Raw genomic sequence first — 19,586 nt, 5'->3', positions numbered from 1 at the left:
CTATAATATTATCTATTGTACACCCCTCCCCCCCCCCTTCCCTTCCAGGAGCCGGCTACATTAAATGTCAAAATGGGTGTACGGCAGTCTCTCAGTAGCTAGCATACAGAATCATAGAATCAAATTTAACTTTCAAGGTTGGGATGAATAAAATACACATCTCCTAGCAGAAGTAGTTATGCCAAGTATTCATTTTGGGTTAAATAATCTGCTCCATGGAAGAGGGAACATCATTTCTTAATCAATACTAGAGCATCAAACAGATGAAGAAGCAATATTGTTGCCTATATAGGGGTGAAAGTGGATCGAACAATATCCGTCCGGATATGTTTTCGTATCCAAAACTATCAGGATATAGATAGAAATTTGAGCATCCGACTAATATTCGTATCCATATCCATATCTGTTAAAGAAAAATGGAAATGGAAATGGATATGGATAGACAACTATCCAATCCATATCCGAATATCCGATTCCATTTGTAACCCTATTTAATTTTATATAGCACTCATGAACTTTTAAGAAAAATAAATGACCACATTAATATGCTATTAACTTGATTTATCATCCATTTAATAATATCTTTTTGTGGTCATAAAGTTTAATTATCCGATTTATATCCTTATTATATTCATACTTTCGGTATCTGATTTGAATTTGTATCCATTTAAAACAAATATGGATATAACTTTTTTGCATTCGACTAATATCTGTATCTGTATCTGTATACGCCAAATAAAACAAATATAGATATGAATATACTGATATCCGATCCATATCCGGTCCGATTTCAGCCCTATGCCTGTATGACAAAATAAATTCTATATAGCTAAAGAGAGGAAAGATAGATTACATCAAAAGCGCCTCTTCTGCCGAGGATACCCTGTATTTTGCAATCCCATTCCTGGATCTTTCCTTCTTAACTGTTTAAGAAGGCAAATCCACAAATTAGAACCATATATGCATCGAAAAGAGAAACTAATTGGGCTTCCAACACTACCTGCTGTTGTTGAGCCTGAGCTGCCGCACCCCTTTGCATAGGAATATTACCGGGATTTACACCACCCATGCCAGCTTGGGATGCAATATTAAAAGCTGCCATAGCTGCACCTGGCATCCTTTGCATTCCAACCATAGGCATTGGTCGAGGAACTTGCCTAGGAGCCACCACAGATGCAGCTGCTACACTCCTAGAACAGCATTCCCGATACACCAGAAACCAGGAAATGTATGCCTCAAATTTTATAGCTTGCAAGAGTGCTTGGTGAGAGACAGGTGCATTAAATTAAAGTGCTTCCAGTTATTTTAACTGAAAAGTAAAAAAAAAAACAAAACAAAATTACAAATCAAGCAATGAAAATGCAAAAAATTGTCTGCAGCTGGTAGAAGTGTCCACATCAAACAGAATAAAACGTGGTTCAGTAATAATACCAACTCTTGCAAAATCAGTGCTAGGACACAACATCCATGCTTACTATTTATGCGCTATTGCCAATTACCTGTTAGTCTGTTGAGTAACATCAAGAACAATAAAGATTCAATAAAATCAACTGCACAAATAGGTCAGAGCAACCAAAAACTTAACACCATAATATGCTACTATTAAAGAGATTTTTACACAAAAGAAGTTCAATTCCTAGAAACCATCCTAAATTCATGAACCAGTCAAGTAAACAGCTGACAACTTAAGCATGCATACAAGTTCAATGTATGTGAGCACATCCTGCTGAATAAGCTATTAGTACAAAGATGGAGAATTGTAGAAACATCTCTAGCCATAACAAATATAAACTCTCCTCTTTTGGTATTCTCTGGCAGAATTTTTTCTTAGATGGGTTAGGAAAAAGCACATAGAAAAGGAGAGGGCACTTTCTTGATTTCAGCCATGACTAAGTTTGAATAACCATTCAATATCAGAAGATACACACTAGTTTTTTGACTTAAAACTTATGAACACTCATCTTGGGAGGGTCAAACACATCAATTCTATGAAGTCAGAAACCTTTTAGTGTAGATCCACCTGTTAGCCTAGTTGATTGTTATGGATATTCATTAAGAATACAAGACCAATGCCAAACTTCTTGGAAGATGTATCCTACTATCGTTTTTCTGTATCATCTGCATCCTTAACAAAGTAACATTAACATTCCTTTGCAATTGGTATTGAGTTTGGTATTGCTTAAGATGACATGGTTACTTGTGTTTCCAATTGATGTTATCAGCATCCACAAGGCACATTTGTAAGGATGTAGCATATTATATGCTAATATGAGTCAGGTATTATGTTGATGATGAAATGAAGACATTTTCAAGCCACTGTCTAAGATTCAGTAAACATTTTAGAACTTTGACTTATTTTTTTTATGATGTCTTTTAATACATGCATTTTCTCGACTATTTCCTGCAGGGTAACATAGTACAGCACATTTATGGGATGAACCATACAATTGTAATATATTTTTAAACCTTATTTTGAACATAGTTACAACTTAAAATAAAGAATTTCTGACATGGTTTGAGATTCAAGTTCTCCCATAATACCGGTTGAGAAGGTTGCATGCTGGTTGTTCTTGCAAAATCTGTAGTGGTGTCAACTGGACGTGCAGGGTAATTCACAGCTTTCTCTCCTGGATGGGATGGCACCAGTGCACTGAGTATCAATGCCATATATACATGGTTAAATACTTAAATTATAATTATATGGAAGAATGCATGTCTTATTTATCCTCATAATCCATTAAACAACACTATGTTATCATGTATTGACAGCATAGCTACACTAGTTGAAATAGTCCGATACTAGCTAAAAACTAGTTTATGTGGATATGAATTAAAAATAACTTACTTGCGTCCTGGCAGAGGATCCATCCGAAAGAACCTGGAAAAAAGGAAAATATTAAGGCCAATACCATTCAGAAGTAGGCATGAAATAAATACCTTTGCTCATTCAACAAAGAACCAAACAAAACCATTGTCTCAAATATATCGGACAAGAAATTCCAAACATCTCTTACATAATACACAAACCATGATTTACAAAGATTAAAGTATCTTTATAATAACTCAAACTCAAATGTTAGAAATTCTACCTACTCACTGAAGCAAAATATTAGAATTATTTCTATCAATCTTCCAGCCGCCCCAAGGCTGCAGAACTCAGATTAAGGTAAGTTCCAGTGTGTGTTCTTTTAACATTTCTCCATACCTCGTTCCACATGACATTCCATATGGTTTATCAGAGCTTGGGCTATGGATCTACATCTTTTAGCAAAATATACAAGTTCATGACATTCTGTTTCCTTTCAGAACGCGGGCAAAATAATTGATCGATATAAGAAGCTCAGTATAGATAGTATTATACATCTTTCAAGACAAAAGGATATAAGTGATATGAAAATGATTTGCTTTACAAGCATATTATGACAATTGCATGACCTAACACATGGTAATGAGAGCATCTGCATTCTGCTTGTAACTGGTTTGACTCTACTTGGTGATCAATTTGAAGACACCAATCTGTTGTGTTTGTTGCTTAAGTGTTTATTTAGGCCAAGATTTCAAGACATGGTGCAGCAGATAGACACCAATTTCAAAAGAAAAGACTTGACACAGAGAAAAATAAAAAGGCAGGATCCACATAGGCAATCAAATTGTTTAATAAGACCTACTGAAGGTTAATATGTCATAATCAGGTTTTGAGATTTATCCTTGGTGACTGAAGATAGCTTATAAAACTCCCCAACGGCGTAGGCATAATCTTCAGCATTGACAACCTCCAATATTAGCTTTGGGCCTAGTCAAATATTAAAAAAAAGGCACATGCCAAAAATAATTAATAGAATTTTCCAACGAACCAGTCAGCCCAAATGTGGTAATCAAGTTCACATGGAAAAAGAAATTCAGACCTAGAAAGACCATGCTTGTGTGTTCATTAAACAAGCTACAATGAAGCACCTAGAATGAAGAGTGAAGACTATTGCAGAATGTAATGTCAACAAGAGTGAAATTAAAAACATACCTCTAAGCACACTAGGAAGTTACAACAGATTCCTTAAGGAATTACCACGGATTTAAGAGTTCATGGTGTTTCCTAAACCTCTGTATGATAGACCATCAATTATTGAGTATTTTTGCTCCTTCAATCAGTCAATGTGTATATTCTGAAAATTCTTCACAGCTTTTGTCCAGTTGCCATGGAAATAATTCTACCACATTATCACCAATTAATATTGTAAATTTCCTTCTAACATAAGAAAATCGATGCCTCCCCAATTGAGTACCAGTAGGGTTTGCTGCAGTCAAGATTCCCAGTTCTTAAAATACAACATACTTTCATCTTTGTGCAAAAAGAAAGATGAGGTTGTGAGGTAATTCCAGGATACAGGCCTTGAAAAAGTACTCCCAACAACTCATTGATAATAATCAGAGAGAGACTGCTTAAAACTTCTACTGGTCCATGTGCAAGTTTTCACCTTTCACACTGTCTCAACAAGGCCCTCAAAACCCACAAAATTTCACCCTTTTGTCCTCGCCAAGTAGTCTTCTCAATGCTACCTGCACTAAATTAAGGATTGTTATGGAACTCCTCTTACCTAGGCTCTCTATCATAATCTAAAACAAACAATTAGCAATAAAGGAAGCAAAAGAGAGACTTTGCCCACAGTATACACACTTTTCCTATCATTAACCTAAAGCTAGAATTTACATTAGACCTTAGATGAAAAGCCTTAACAATATACAAGCTGCACAAACTAAGAATTTGTCTTAGCCTTATAAATGAAAACTTGAAATGAGATTTATTCCCTTTCAGTAAAATGATCCCTAATAAACCAGCCTCCATTCCGTGGTTGCTAAAATTTTAAAATTGACTGGGTAACTAGTTCAAGGACTAGTGAGATAAGGTTTAAGTTCTCCATAGCAAGATATATTAATTGCTATTTACAATAAACAGTACAGAAAGTTCCAAGTTTGGCTGATCATGAGAACTCAGCATCTAGCAGTTTACTAGGATATATAAGTTAAGGTTTCCGAGTAGCAAGTTAAAAACAATTATGCATTTAAAAAAACCAAGATGGAAGGTGTAGCATGTAACAAACATGAAGGCTGCCTTTCTAGAGCTGATGTAACTGTTAGTAACTGAATCTGATATAATATTAGGACTTCATGCTGGAATCTTAATATATTCATCACTTCAAAGTTCAAATAATACAAGAAAAATAGGTCAAACATTTTATGCCTCCTTGCAGAAAATGTTCCTTAATATGTCCAGAATGCAGATTCACACTCCTCAAATCCTGATATATTCAAACATATTTATGTTGCTACGAGAACAGCAGGCTGATGAAGTTAACTGATATAAAATCATAGTAAACATAATTCCCACTATGTGGGATTTTGTTTAATCAAGTATTGACACCTACATTCCTATCCCCCTTCATGGCTAGCTTCTGCACCTAAGGGAGTCAAACCATGGCAGACGAACAAAAAAAGGGAATCAATAAAATAGTCATTGACTACTACAATAAAAGCAGATAAGAAATTTAATATAAGAAGTATAGAAGTTTGATCATTACTCATGCTCCAAAGCTTGTGCTGCAGTTATACGCTTTCGAGGATCATATCTACAAGGAAGAATGCGAAAGTTGATAAATGATGGAAACATGTTACTTGCTCTATCAGTATCATTATAAATTGGAACAGGATGCATAAAGCAATCTAACATTAATGTGAAAAGTTGGAAACTAGGAATGTTGTATCACCCCGACTTGCCTAGTTCAAGGGTTGTACCGAGCTGTAGTAGGGTTAGACTAGTATGTTCAATCTCTTGGTTCGAGAAATCTAGCGAAACAAGGGAGAGGGAGGAGAGAAAAAAAGAGAGGGAGGGAGGGAGAGGGAGAGGGAGAGGGAGAGGAGGGAGGGAGAGGGAGAGATGCCGGGAGAGGGGCTTGAAAGCCCTCCTCTCCTCCTCAGGTCTCCACAGGGGCTGCATGGGGCACCCCTGTTTTGAAACGAAAGAGGGGCTCTACCTTTTTTTTGTATTTTTTTTAGTTTTTTAGTGCTTCACTTAAAAATCACAAAAAAAATTCGGGCAAAGCCCTGTTTCTTTTCAAAACAGAGGCGCACCATGGGGAGAATTTGAGGAGATGAAGGCTTTCGAGCCCCCTTCTCCCTCCCCTCTCCCAACATCCCTCCCTCCCTCCCTCCCTCTCTTTTTTCTTCTCTATCCTTCTCCCTCTCCCCCTCCCTCACCAGATTTCCATTGTCAGTACTCACCGGAATGATACAGCATGGTACCGTACCCACCGTCAGCCAACCGGTACGGGTGCTGATACAATACCGCATACCTTGGTTGAACACCTAGTATTATATTATACCAGCAAAAATACATAGTATTACCTTGGAGTTTTATGGTTGTTCAAGTAGTAAATGAATGAAGCACATAAATAAAGAAACAATGTTAAAGAAAAGATTCATTCTCCAAACAACCAATAAGTCGCATAAAATCTTCTTCTAACAACTACTTTTTATTTTAATTCACTTAAAGATCTCTAGAAAGACCACATACAATAAAAAGAAGGAAAATAAGATGATCAAAATCAAGAAAATAATAACAAATGTCCAGATACATAATAATATGAAACTACATTATAAATTTCTTACCAATATTTGATTAAGCAACTAAAGACAAAAAAGGGTAGGAGATTTTGTAAAACAAATTGATATATTTGGTATCTAATAAAACAAAAGATACCAAGAAACATAACAATACTAAGATTTACAGTCATAGTAAATGGGGAAGCTGTTCCACTAAATTCATTATACAAGATGAAAAATATGCTATGGATGACCTTCAACTTGAATTGAATCATATATCAGGATGAAGCAAGATCACCTTAAATAAAATGAAGAACAAAAGCCCAATTTATAGAAAGTGGACCTTTAAACCCCAGTGCATGTGGCACAAAGAAGTTATTGTAAGAAAAGTACACTATTGCAGACTAAGATGTATTGAGAATTCAGCTTTTTGATCAAAAGAAATGATATGGTTCAAGAGATAAACGAAATCCATCAAGTAATTAACTAATGATGAACCATGTGAAAACCAAGGATTTATGCATGGGTCCACATCATACAGTTCCAACACATAAACTGAAACATGGCTGTGACACGTGGTTTCTAACACAAGAGAAAGGGGTGTATCAAAACTGACCCATATCAGGACGTACCAGCTTCGTTTCTATCTTAGAGTATCGCAGTGACACTATACTAATGTTTGGATAAAAGTGGAGAGACTACAAAAAGGCACAATCGGATATCCTATACTTGGTCATTTCATTTTTACATGCTAGCTCATGTTAAAGTGTGTGTTATTATCTATGAATATATACATACATTCATATTCACATGCATTGCATGTGCATAGATATGCATGTATGTATGAATGTATGGATATATTCATAGATATCTAACACACACTTTAACATGAGCTAGCATGACTACAGGAAATTAACAAAGAAAAGAAAATGAGCATGTTAAAAATGAAATGACCAAGTACAGCATATCTGATTGTGCCTGGTTTGTAGTCTGTCTCTCAACTTTTATCCAAACATAGCATAGTGCCACTGCGATACACTATGACAGAAACAAGCTGGTACATCTGGATATGTATGCATGCATGCATTTACATATTAGAAAGGATAGATTAAGAAATGAATATATTAGAGGAGTTGTAGGGAATTGGATAGATTAAGGACAAAGTAATGGAAAATTGATTAAGATGTATAGGCAAGCAAAAAAAGAACCTAAGAAGGCCCCAATAAGAAGAGGTAGTTTAGTTTATGTTGAAGACGTTTAGAAAAAGAAAGGAAAACCTAAGGTAACATGGATGGAGGCTGGGTTGTGAGGAAAAATTATGGTGAAACTTGGAATAATATCAGTGGTGGCCATAAATAAGAATTCTTGGCGAATGAGGATCCATGAAGCCGACCATAAATAGTTGGGAAAAAAAGAGAGGATGGTTATGGTTATGGTTATACAGACACACACACATATAATATATAATACAAAAACTATATATTTTTAGGAATTAGCATGTGTCTTTGATATAGCCTAGGGTGTTTGACCTATTTTCACTAGGCTTCGTTTTTCCTTTTAGGTTTTGTCAGTAAAGCGGAATTCAGATGATTCAAGTGGAGTTTTTTTAACATATCAATAAGATAGGACCCATGCTGCGAGTTGTTTCATGCGCATAAATAAATACGGACACTCAAAAAATCTGTTGGGCAGGCGGAATCACATCTCTAACAACCTACAAATAAAGAGAGTGACTAGCTACTACCCAAATAACGTAAATTAAACCGCTAATGTATTCTAGCATGTCAACACATATCTTTCAAGCTGACAGTGCCTCTTTTATGTTTATCCATGCAACTTACATAACATGGCGGTGCATAAATAGCTGATAAAAACGTATCATATGCTATTTCTTGGCAGAAACAACTCATTGCACCCGGAAAGGAAAAAAATAAGTACATTCTTATGCGAAACACTTTCCAATTGTTGAATGCATTTAATTACAATACTTGAGATCATCAAATAAGAAAAAAAATTAGATGCAAAATAAGAACTAACTGATTTTAAGTTTTCCTTAAAGGTTAGAATCATCTATCTTGACGCCATAATAAGTAAATAAAGAAGCCCCCAGCTTAAGAAGATACGATAGCATAAAGTTATAGAAAAAAGGACAGACCCATAAAAAAAGGAACCAGCCCATGTGCTGTTGGACTCCCTGTCTTTACAACTTTGCTTTTCATATTTCAAGAAGAATGACTCCATTTTCTTTCTCTGTTTCTTTCTTTTCTTGTCTCTTTATCTTACTACAATGATTACCATCTTAGATAAAACATACAGCACTTTGTTTTATTCCACCTTAGAGACACAAGCGCGCGCGCGCACACACACACAGAGAGAGAGAGAGAGATGAAACTCCAAAAATTGCAAGTACATTTATTAGATTACAACAGATCAGAGCTCCAACTCTTTTATACAACTCATTCCAACACCTTACTTTCCAGCTCCCCACTTTCTTATGTGTTTCCTAACCACTGACAAATGCATCACACATGCAAGAATCTAACACCATATTTATAATGGAAATGCTTGGACTTGGGCCATGCAAGGTTCACTCCAATACCTAAAGCACTGGGACACCCTTTTGTACCTATATATTTCTCTTGGGGCTAGGGACTCTACCATAGGCCTCAGGCCTCACGCAATTTCTTTTCTTTTCTTTTTCCTACCTCTTATTTGTTTTAAGTTTGGAAACCTTTATATATTCTTCTTCCAAAGCATGATGCTCCCCAAGTCTAGAGTCTCTGAGACTATTATTTCCACGCCCAAAATTTTAGTTTGTTTCCAACAAGTAACCTCTTGCATGCGTTACACATGTAGAGTTCTAGTACAGATTAATTACAAGGCAAGAAAATCCCATCTCAAACCCCAAACCCCAGAATTTAGCTTGAGAAAGAAAAACAAGTAATAAACATATGCCGTTAAGGTCAAGAAAATGTAAAAGGTGAATTTTAAGTGCATTTGAGAAATTTTGCATGAACAATGCAGTGTTAAAGTCAGAAACTTGCAGCTTAAGATAAAATATAAATAAATTGTTAGCTTCTTGTTTTCTGCATGACCCCTTTATGAAAGACAACTGGTAAGGAACAACCAAAAAGATCCACCAGTTTGATAAATATTTTATGAAAAGATAAAGAGAAAAATCTTCTTATCGATATCTTTGAATGAAAGGAAAAGCAAGTAAATTTTTTCTTCTTCTATGGTTTTGGAACAATAAAATAAAATCCTGTGCCTGAAATTTCTAGGTGGAGTAATTCATTAATTACTTTGCATATGTAAATTAATTAAAAAACATTATCACCAAAAAAATTACTTAAAAAAAGAGCTGAATCAGATGTAGATGTTAATAGAACAATGAAGGATTGAAAGAAATTACAATAACAGCTGTTGGAAACAGTGTTTAAACCATTAACGTTAATTGAAAATTTTGGTTATTAGAAATTTTATACTGAGTAATTAGAACCATAAGCCAACACAAGCACCAACTCCTACCAGCCATAACTCAAAGACTCGAAGACCTATAATTTTTCCTAACTCTGGCCCACAAGATCATGGACCAGAACAATGTTATTATGGAGAGATGGCACTGATTCTTGACTTAGGATACCTAATTTATATAATTCTATGCATCAATGGCATTTGTAGAATATTATAAATTAACTACTTGTGTTCTGTCTTAGCTCTAAATGGCTGCTACTTAAGAGCTTATACCAGTCTCTAATTTAGGTTTTATGAGAATCATACAAACAGTTAATTTCATATGTAGAATATGTGAATAAACCTTCCAACGTGCACATCCAGATATCTCCAGTTTCATTAAATACTTTATGTACCAATATCCGACATTAACACCCTTAATATTGTCCATGCAAAATATGTGAATATGAAAGAGATAACAGCATATTAACTTTACAGAAATATCCCTTCTAATACAAACTCTGTATTGTTAAGTAGGCAACATGAGTTCACTGACTCTCCTATCCAAGAGAAATCTCAGCAATAACTAATACAAACCATAACAAACCAAAGTCTATGACTGATAAGTATCTCAAATGTCAGCAATTTGATAGAATAGTTAAACAATGTGAATAAAGAGGGCCGACCCAATTTTGAGTAAGGACACACTAAAAGTTATAGATAGGTGAAAAGAATAAATGGTTTTCATTTTTAAGAACTATGAACTTCTATTGTTCCATGATTCTTGGTCATATCGGCAGCTTCTCCATTTTCTCAATGTCCGGTAACCTTATAAAAGGACAGCATGTTGGGGGATAAAAGCTTTTGTTGTAGTTGAGAAGAGAGGTGAAGATGGAAAAAATGGAGAGACCAGAGAAGCTGGAAATCCCTTCAAAACTAGGTTACTGAATAACTTTCTGTGGATACCACATAACGAGAGAAGCATTATTGACAGAAGTAACTCTATTTGTGCAAGACAAGGCTTAAAGTAACGAGATACCAGGTAAATATGGGACCATGTTTCTCAAGATTCGTTCTTGAATCTTGATCAATTTACGCTCTTAGACTAATGAGCAACCGCCATTTATGTGGCTGAAAATCAACAATCCTTTAATTAAAAAAATATATTAAATAATAATGAGGATACAGTATGAATGTTATATAAGAAATTTCATATATAGATGAAATTTTGATCCAGGGTTTGGTATAACCCTATAGCTCATAGGACTTAAGAGTTTCAAACCTTAAACACTTCTTCACAAGGTTTAAAGCTGAACCTAGTGGGTAGACTCTTGATCAGAACCTTATGAATAAGCAAATTAGGCTTTAGTTAAACCTAATCAGAGTTAGGATTCAAAAGGAAGGAGTAACTGCTGCTGGCATTCAACTCAGCCTTAATATGAAAGGTTGTAAGTGTCAAATTCTAAGCAACCATCAGATCGCTGTAGGATTTGGATCTGAGGAAGGCTGTTAAGTGTATTTTGACAAGTTCTTAATGAATCACAATCAGATACTCGCAGATGATCTGAGAAGTAGATATGTAACCAGATGACAATACGTCCGCTGAGGTTCCAAGCAAGCTAACCTGGAATTCAAAAGATGCTGGATCAAAATCCACTATTGGATCGAGCTGAAAATTGGAAGCCATGAAGTGCCACAAGCCTTCTTTCAAGATCTATAATGGAATCTTTGTTTCATGAGCTGCTACAGTGCCTACAATCAACAGGTTGCTGCAAACAGCCTCAAATACAGTTTCAAATTTCAATGAACTAGAATCTCGAAGCTATAACTCCCAAATCTGCCGTTAGATTAGGCTGAAATATAAATGGAAGCATGGACTCAAGTCCTCATGTGACGTCCCATGGGACATTCAGGTTAGAGTACCATCCTGAGCGTGGGACAGTCCTCTATCACAACATCCCAATCGGCAAGTCTCGGGATATCCCCTGTCTCAAGTGTTAGGATGGGGCGGGGCGGCGGCGTGTCCCATTCCATTGGAAACTGGAACAGCTCCATCCCACGGGATTTAAAACCTTCAAAGAAGTATGGTATGTTTTACTCCAATGGTTCTAGCAGACGTCTGATCAGATTGATAAAACAGTATACTCCAACTCTCAGAAAACTTTTGGTCTCCTACAGGCATGCAAAGCATCCAATTTCAAGATCTAGATTGCAAAGGCCAGAAATCACAGATCTTCCATTAGATCTGGAAAAAATTGGAGGCAAAGATGTTTCCTAGGTCTTCTTACGAAGTCTTTGAGTAGATGTCCTATCGGACCTGCAAAAAACAAAATTATATATACGGGAATTGGTTGTCGTTGCTGAATAAGCAGTAAACATAGTTTCTCGACCCAACATGCAAACACATCAGGATTATGATCTTCAGCCTGCAATCAACTAGAAAACAAAAATTGCCACTACAAACAGGGGTTATGAAAATCAAAATTGATGGTTTAGCATAACAGCCTTCATGAGCAATCATAATGACGTGAGCTATCATGTAACTCAGGCTCAGCACACGCCCAGCCTTAGCTTGCATGGGAAAAGGAGAAGCAGCTAGTTTGAACTTTTAGGTCACAAGTGATGATGAAGTTGGCACACGATCTTGATATTGATAACAAGAAGGATAACGAACTCACATGAATGTTATGAGGGCTCGACCCAATCAGCAACCTCATCTTGGTTTGTGTTTGATTAGATGGGGACATGCATGGGTTACATAATCCATGACCTTCATCTCTCCTTCGCTGTTCCTTTTTCTTATGATGTAAATAATAAAGATAGGTTGCTGCATCAACCATTCCTAGGTCTTTGCATGAAGGTGACGACCAATGGCTAGCATGGCAAGACATCATGTCATGGTCATCCCCAGTCATTATGCATGGGATGGGAGGGGCACCACGAGCTTCATATATACATGGCTAAAACGATCCTTTTACATCATGTTTTATGCATCGACTCCTGGATGCATGGATTAGTTGTTACATGGTAAAAACCCATATCTAATGTCACGGGACAGGAAAGAGAAGAGAGGGGGGGGGGGGGGGGGGGGGGGGGGGGGACAGAGAGAGAGATATGTGGGAGAGAGAGTTGCTGTTTAAGATACTCAAGCCCCAACCATTAAATGGGACATCCATGGAGGGGAGAAGAGAGAGAGAGAGAAAGGCTTACCTCCTCCTGTGCTCTATAGATGGTGAGTCTCAAAATCCTTCAGCAGCAGCGACCCATCTTCCTCTTCTTCTCAACACTAGCAGCCTTAAGCCTTAAGCAAAGAGACAATGTTGAGGGTTCAACACCTTGTCGCATGCCTTTCTTCAGTGCTTGTTGATATGGCAGCGAGGTATAGAACTTGCTAAATAAGTTCACTTCTGTGGGGCTGCCTCGTATCTCTATTTATAGTAAGAGAGAGGCCAAGCTAGCGAGGAGAACAAAAGATAAGCGTTGAGAAAGAGCCATGGTGAGAAAGTCTTAGGCAGAGTTTTAACAAGGGCTTAGAAACTCGGAATCTCCTTCCTAGAAGAGAATCCATATGAAGGCTTGGGTTTTAATATTAGAAAAACGAAATTCCGCTACTTATTATCAAGCCTTGGTATTCTAATCGATCTCTCTAATCCCTTCTAGACTCATCTTGAGATAGAGATGGAGTATATTAAACCTGGGGAAATCCTTAGTGGAAAAGAAGTCCTTGCAAATGATGTGGACCTCCTTTGAGGCATGCATGTACATCAACTTCCTAGAGACCAAAAACTGATAGAACACTTGGTACTTGAAGTAGGCTCTGGTGTGGTTGGGTTGCATGTACCTAAGAACTATAGAAATCCAGGTAGGTAATAATTAGATGTCCTGACCCTACATCTAGTGCAATTGTGACCCCCTTGATCTCATGCATGAATTTTTGAACTCTATTATAATTGGTTCATGAAATCGTGAACCTAATTAAAGTCAAGTGTAGAGCTTATGCCCAACACTTTTGAATTGCTTCCACAATCCCATATAATAATAAGCCTGGAGGATATCACTCTGGTGAGAATAATACCACCCATCCGGCAAATGAGTTTATAATTTGTGATCTCATGCACATGCTATCCACATACAGCATAAGGAAGCATCAAAACACTCCCTCTGAAAAATCACCTCCTCAGATGCAAGCTTTATCTAATAACCATCAAAATCTTCTCAATCAAGTTTATTTCAGTCTTTCCCTACACTCTCACATCTCTCTTAAACAAATCTAGACCTTTTTTCTTATCTGGGCTTCCATTCTTCACATAAATGAATTTATCAATTATTCATTATCACTTCATCTTTCATTTTGCAAAACCGATGGTTCCTCTTATGCATTCATTTTTAATTCTATTCTTCCTAATTATATAACTCGTTTATTAAATATAACCTTATGGGTCCACCTCTAGCCTTGCTTATCCTCTACCAATGAGTGCTCTATGATCTACCAATCATTCTAACTTTTAAGTTTCAGGCAAAACTGATCTGTTCAGGCCAAAATAAATCACTTTCAATGGAAATCCAAGCTGAAACTAAACCTTTATCTTAGGTTCTGCCAGTTTTAGGCAGTTTCGGCCAGAACTGACCAATGGAGATGCCATGGATTTATTTACATAGAAATATATACATATAGAGAGAAAGAGAGAGTCATTTCTTTATTTCTTTAAGTCTATGCAACATCAGTGCCAGGTCATTTCCAAAGCTCAAAGAAGGGAACTTGACTCACAAAATAATGTTCCTTGTCTACATGTATTACTCCTAGCAATTGTAGTCTTCCTTTCTAATTTATAAATTTTTCTAAAGTGAATTTCTTCAGTAATAAGAAGTTTTCATGAAATTGTCTTCCCAGTTTCCACTTAAATGAATTCATGCTCCTCAAATACTCAATGAATGTATCAGCCGTGAGAGCTTCTTTATCAAGTCTATTTAATACAGGCTACTTTAGGTTGGAGAAAAAGCTGCAAAGCCTTCACTCTCTAGAAAAAACAAATGAAAAAGTCAATTTCCTTGCTCCTCAATCTAGGATACCATCCAGCAAATTTAGCATGAAAAATCTGAAAAATTTGATTGTCATGGAGGAATAAGACATCAAGTGTTTTTGAAGGATCTTACAATTCCAAAGAACACAAAATAACCCAAAAATTTGTGTTATGTCTTTCCTTGGCATGCTTTACTTTTTAATTTCTATTTTTTCCCTTTCATTTGACTGAAACTTTGAAATTCAGACTTTAACTGCTGAAATACTGAAACTAATAATTGACAGGTTTGACCGAAACCAAAAAGGAAACTGAGTTTCCAAACTTTGCTACTTAGTGTTATCCCACAATCACAAGCCATCCCAATACGCTTCTCATTTTAAATGCTCATTTATATTTTCATACTCTCTTTATTGCTAAACATTCTAATCCTTTCAACATCAATAGCCCCCTTATTATACATAAAAAAATTCCCTAAATCTCTCCTACATGCGGCAATTATACAATATAATGATAAATATCTTTGTTCTGTCTATCTAATTTTTATAATTTATCTTTCAGTCAATTCTAATGTACATTGACTCCGAAATAATAGAACTATATATTTTTCAAATTCCATTGAAATTTTTTCTAGCTTCTCAACTTCGAATTGTTTTCCCGCTATCTACAGTCCATTTACTCCTTTGGTTTGACTAATTATTACAATTCTCCAAAGATGTCATTTTAAATAGCAGTTGACACGTTGTCATTTAATTGCACCAAGATGCATAAAAACAATAGAAAATATAACAACCAAATAATAAAAGAAAAAGATTCTAATGGGATCTACCATCATGCACCAAGAATCAAAGAACCTAACATCAACTCCTAGAACCCATGTATGTCCTTAAAGTCAAAAAATCAAAAAGAAAAGAAACCTTTTGCAATATAGGTCACATGAGATATGTATTTATCAAAAAAGGCGGAAGGTTAAATTTGTTCATGTGTAAACTCCATTGGGCCTTTTACAAGGTCCCCATCTCTACTAGCCAACAGAATGTTTTGTTCACTTTCTCTTTCTCACTAACCAACAGTTGCATTAAGTTTAGGCGATAGTAAGTTTTAAAAAAGAAACAAAATAATATTGATAAAAACAAACTCAGGACATTAAATTACCGGTTTATGCACCATAGAAACTTCAACAATTGATATTATCTCATTAGCGAGGCCAACTAGCTCATATAATATATACATCTACAAAAAAGATCGAACTTGCAAACAAAAATGACAAGATCATATATCTATAGAATACAAGATGACATGGATTTCTGAAACATCTAAGTACCAAGAATACAAGAATAATTCTCCATAAATTAGATTACTTTACATACTCAAGCATCTTTGAAAGGAGATCACAAGCAGGATTCTTCTGTGGTAAATGAACATAGCTATGGAGACTAGGGTTGTCACTGTACATGGCAACACATAAGTTTAAAAAACACAAATTAGTAACTTTATATAAATATTAACATTGATTTTCTTCTAAGTCAACGATAAGACTTACTACTTATGTCCTTGTATATGTTGTTGATCGTTTTGCCAGTATGGAAGATTCACTAGAGTAGGCCACTTGTCAGGTGTAGGGTGCCCTGTGATGAATGATTTCTCATACCATATTTCTGCAAGAAGCATAGTAAAGAATAACTGGAAACTGACCATACATTCTTACCTAAGACCTTAAAAATCTTGTCCAACTGGTCGAGCTGGGGAAAAATGTTTAAATGTTAGAAGCACCAGAAACAAAATTAGATAAACAAACCACTCTAGCGTCCAAGATGCCGTATCAGAGAGAAATATAAAATAAGAAGGCAGCAAAATGCAAATCATTTTCAACAAAAATCAATAATACCTGAAATGGGTTAGGAGTAGCTTTGACTTCCACCCCTTGAAACAATGGTTTCAGAGTTAGTAGCTCAGCAAAAATGCATCCAACAGCCCACATATCTATATGCTATTAAGAAGATTGTTTTACTAATAAGCACCGATTGGCCAAAGTTGAAGACAAGTGCTGACAAATACTAAAGATTTAGTCAATTAGCAATGTTAAATCAGCTTTTTATGAAGTGTCAGGATACCAACAGCACTTGTATAGTGTTTTGCTCCAAGTAGTAGCTCAGGAGCACGATACCAAATAGTTACCACAACCTGTCAATTTGCATATCCTAGTGAGGATGATAGTGGTATTTTGATGATTAATACAATGATTAAGAGTATGTTACAAGTTAACTTGATACATCATTAATAAGTCCGTCACTCTCGATACATTAGTATAATGAGATAAAGATGCATTTCATTGATTATTAATGAGATAAAATTTGCGATAGGAAAGGGATAGTGAATTCTAAATTCTAATTCGGCAAAGCTTCAAGTGAGACATACTCTTAAGTGGACAATAGTAATTTTCATTGTTTGGAGTATGTAGCACTACCATGACATATATTCAAAATTGCTTAAAGTTTATTTCATTGATTATATAGATGAATCTAACCTTAAGTTGCAACAAAGTGTAGATTGAGTCGACCCCAAGATTGATTGAGTCGACCCCGGCACATCAAGAAACCATCTGGCACACTTCTGCAAAAAATGGCACGGATGAAAAGTACTTGGGTCGACCCAAGTAAAGGATGAGTCGACCCAATCCTCAAGCCTCAAGAAAATAGTTCTCTGGAAACCCTGAGAGGGTCGACCCAAATGAAACTTGAGTCGACCCAAACTTGAGTCGACCCCAAGTTAACATGAGTCGACCCAAAGGCAATGACATTCAAAAATAGGTTCTCTGGAAACCCTGAGAGGGTCGACCCAAGTGGAAGTTGAGTCGACCCAACTGAACCTTGAGTCGACCCAAAAAAGTGTTGAGTCGACCCAAGTGAAAGAAGGCTGAAATGCAAGGTTCTGTGGTTTCTGAGAGGGTCGACCCCAATGTTGCATGAGTCGACCCAAGTGAAAGTTGGGTCGACCCCAGTAAAAGTTGGGTCGACCCCAGTAAAAGTTGCGTCGACCCAAGCACGGGCAGAAGCATAACGGCTAGTTCTGCAGAAGTACTTTTGACCTCCCAACAGTGAGTAACGGCTAGTTTTTGAATTCTAACCATTGGGGCTTGTCCAATGGATGAAAGAAACTATTTAAAGTGACACTATTCATCAGAGAAAGTATCCTTTTGCAAAATATCAAAGCTTACACAAGAAAGACAAGTGCCCTAATCTTCTTCATCCAAGTGTTCCATTCAAGAGTTAAAAAGGAAGTGGTTGAGCAGACTCCAAGAGATATCAAAAGCTCTATCCACCCTTGAAGAGTGAAGCATTCTTGACAAAGAAGAGAGAAGTCTCATCAAGCGATAACTATTCTCTAAACTCTTCTTTGTAGCTTATAATTGTTATATTTGCTCATCTAGGAGCTTCAACTTTCTTCTTTCTTTTATTAATCACCTTGTAAAAGTTTGTTGGTAAGCCCGCAAAACCAACAGTGTAGGTTTATTGGTGAACCCGTAAAACCAATTGTGAAGGTTCGTTGGTGAGCCCGTAAAACCAACAAAGGTTATTGGTGATCCCGGAAAACCAAAGTGTAAAGATTTTTGGATTGTGAGCCCGGAAAACAATCCAACTGTAATCCGAGGGATTATAGTGAATTCCCAAGGGGTCGCTTGGGGAGTGGACGTAGGTGCTTAGGAGAGCACCGAACCACTATACTTCTTGTGTGTTTGTATTGTGCATTGTTCTAATTTCACTCACTCATCAATCAACTAAAGTAAGATAGCAATAACTTAGAAAAACCAATTCACCCCCCCTCTTGGCTTGTCACCTTGGGCAACAAGTGGTATCAGAGCCAGGTGCTCATATAGTATTTGTTGATCTCACAATCAAGAGTCAAAGATCATGACAACCCAAGTGGGATGTTCTATGAGTGAGGGGCAATCCACAAATAGACCTCCTCTATTTAATGACACAAATTACACATACTGGAAAGCTAGGATGAGGATATTCATTCAAGCTCTAGACTATGAATTGTGATATATTATAACTAGAGGACCTCACACACCCACAATTAGTATAGAGGGCACTATCATACCCAAACCAGAAATGGATTGGAATGAAAGTGATAGAAGACTAGCACAACTAAATGCTAAAGCGATTAATGTACTTTACTGTTCACTAGATATAAGTGAATTCAATAGAATATCTACATGCATCTCCGCAAAAGAAATTTGGAATAAACTTGAGGTCACACATGAAGGAACAAATCAAGTTAAGGAGTCAAAAATAGACATATTAGTACATAAGTATGAATTGTTTAAAATGGAATCCACTGAGTCCATAACTGAAATATTTACTCGTTTCACTGAAATCATAAATGGGCTAAAGAGTTTAGGAAAGTCTTATACTAACTCTGAATTGGTGCGAAAAATTCTCAGGTCTCTACCAAGAGTTTGGGAGGCCAGGAAGCAAAGGACCTCAATACACTGCAATTGGAGGAACTTCTAGGATC

General features: G+C 36.4%; 1 protein-coding gene across 1 annotated transcript in view; it reads right to left on the bottom strand.

Annotated features, from left to right (window-relative positions):
* Positions 1 to 19,586, bottom strand: part of LOC103703848 (cyclin-dependent kinase E-1-like) — a 39,102-nt gene that overhangs the window by 992 nt on the left and 18,524 nt on the right. The window contains exons 6-15 of the mRNA XM_039120480.1: positions 17,180 to 17,249; positions 16,954 to 17,048; positions 16,774 to 16,807; positions 16,609 to 16,693; positions 16,436 to 16,513; positions 5,574 to 5,621; positions 2,846 to 2,878; positions 2,511 to 2,650; positions 1,001 to 1,182; positions 854 to 923 (exon numbers count right to left, since the gene is read on the bottom strand). Coding sequence (XP_038976408.1) covers positions 855 to 923; positions 1,001 to 1,182; positions 2,511 to 2,650; positions 2,846 to 2,878; positions 5,574 to 5,621; positions 16,436 to 16,513; positions 16,609 to 16,693; positions 16,774 to 16,807; positions 16,954 to 17,048; positions 17,180 to 17,249 — 834 coding nt within the window. The 3' untranslated portion in view covers position 854. The remainder of the gene's footprint in view (positions 1 to 853; positions 924 to 1,000; positions 1,183 to 2,510; positions 2,651 to 2,845; positions 2,879 to 5,573; positions 5,622 to 16,435; positions 16,514 to 16,608; positions 16,694 to 16,773; positions 16,808 to 16,953; positions 17,049 to 17,179; positions 17,250 to 19,586) is intronic.

The sequence above is a fragment of the Phoenix dactylifera genome, unplaced genomic scaffold (assembly GCF_009389715.1).
Source record: "Phoenix dactylifera cultivar Barhee BC4 unplaced genomic scaffold, palm_55x_up_171113_PBpolish2nd_filt_p 000808F, whole genome shotgun sequence".
Lineage (NCBI taxonomy): Eukaryota > Viridiplantae > Streptophyta > Magnoliopsida > Arecales > Arecaceae > Phoenix > Phoenix dactylifera.
This window is presented reverse-complemented; position numbering and strand designations above follow the sequence as displayed.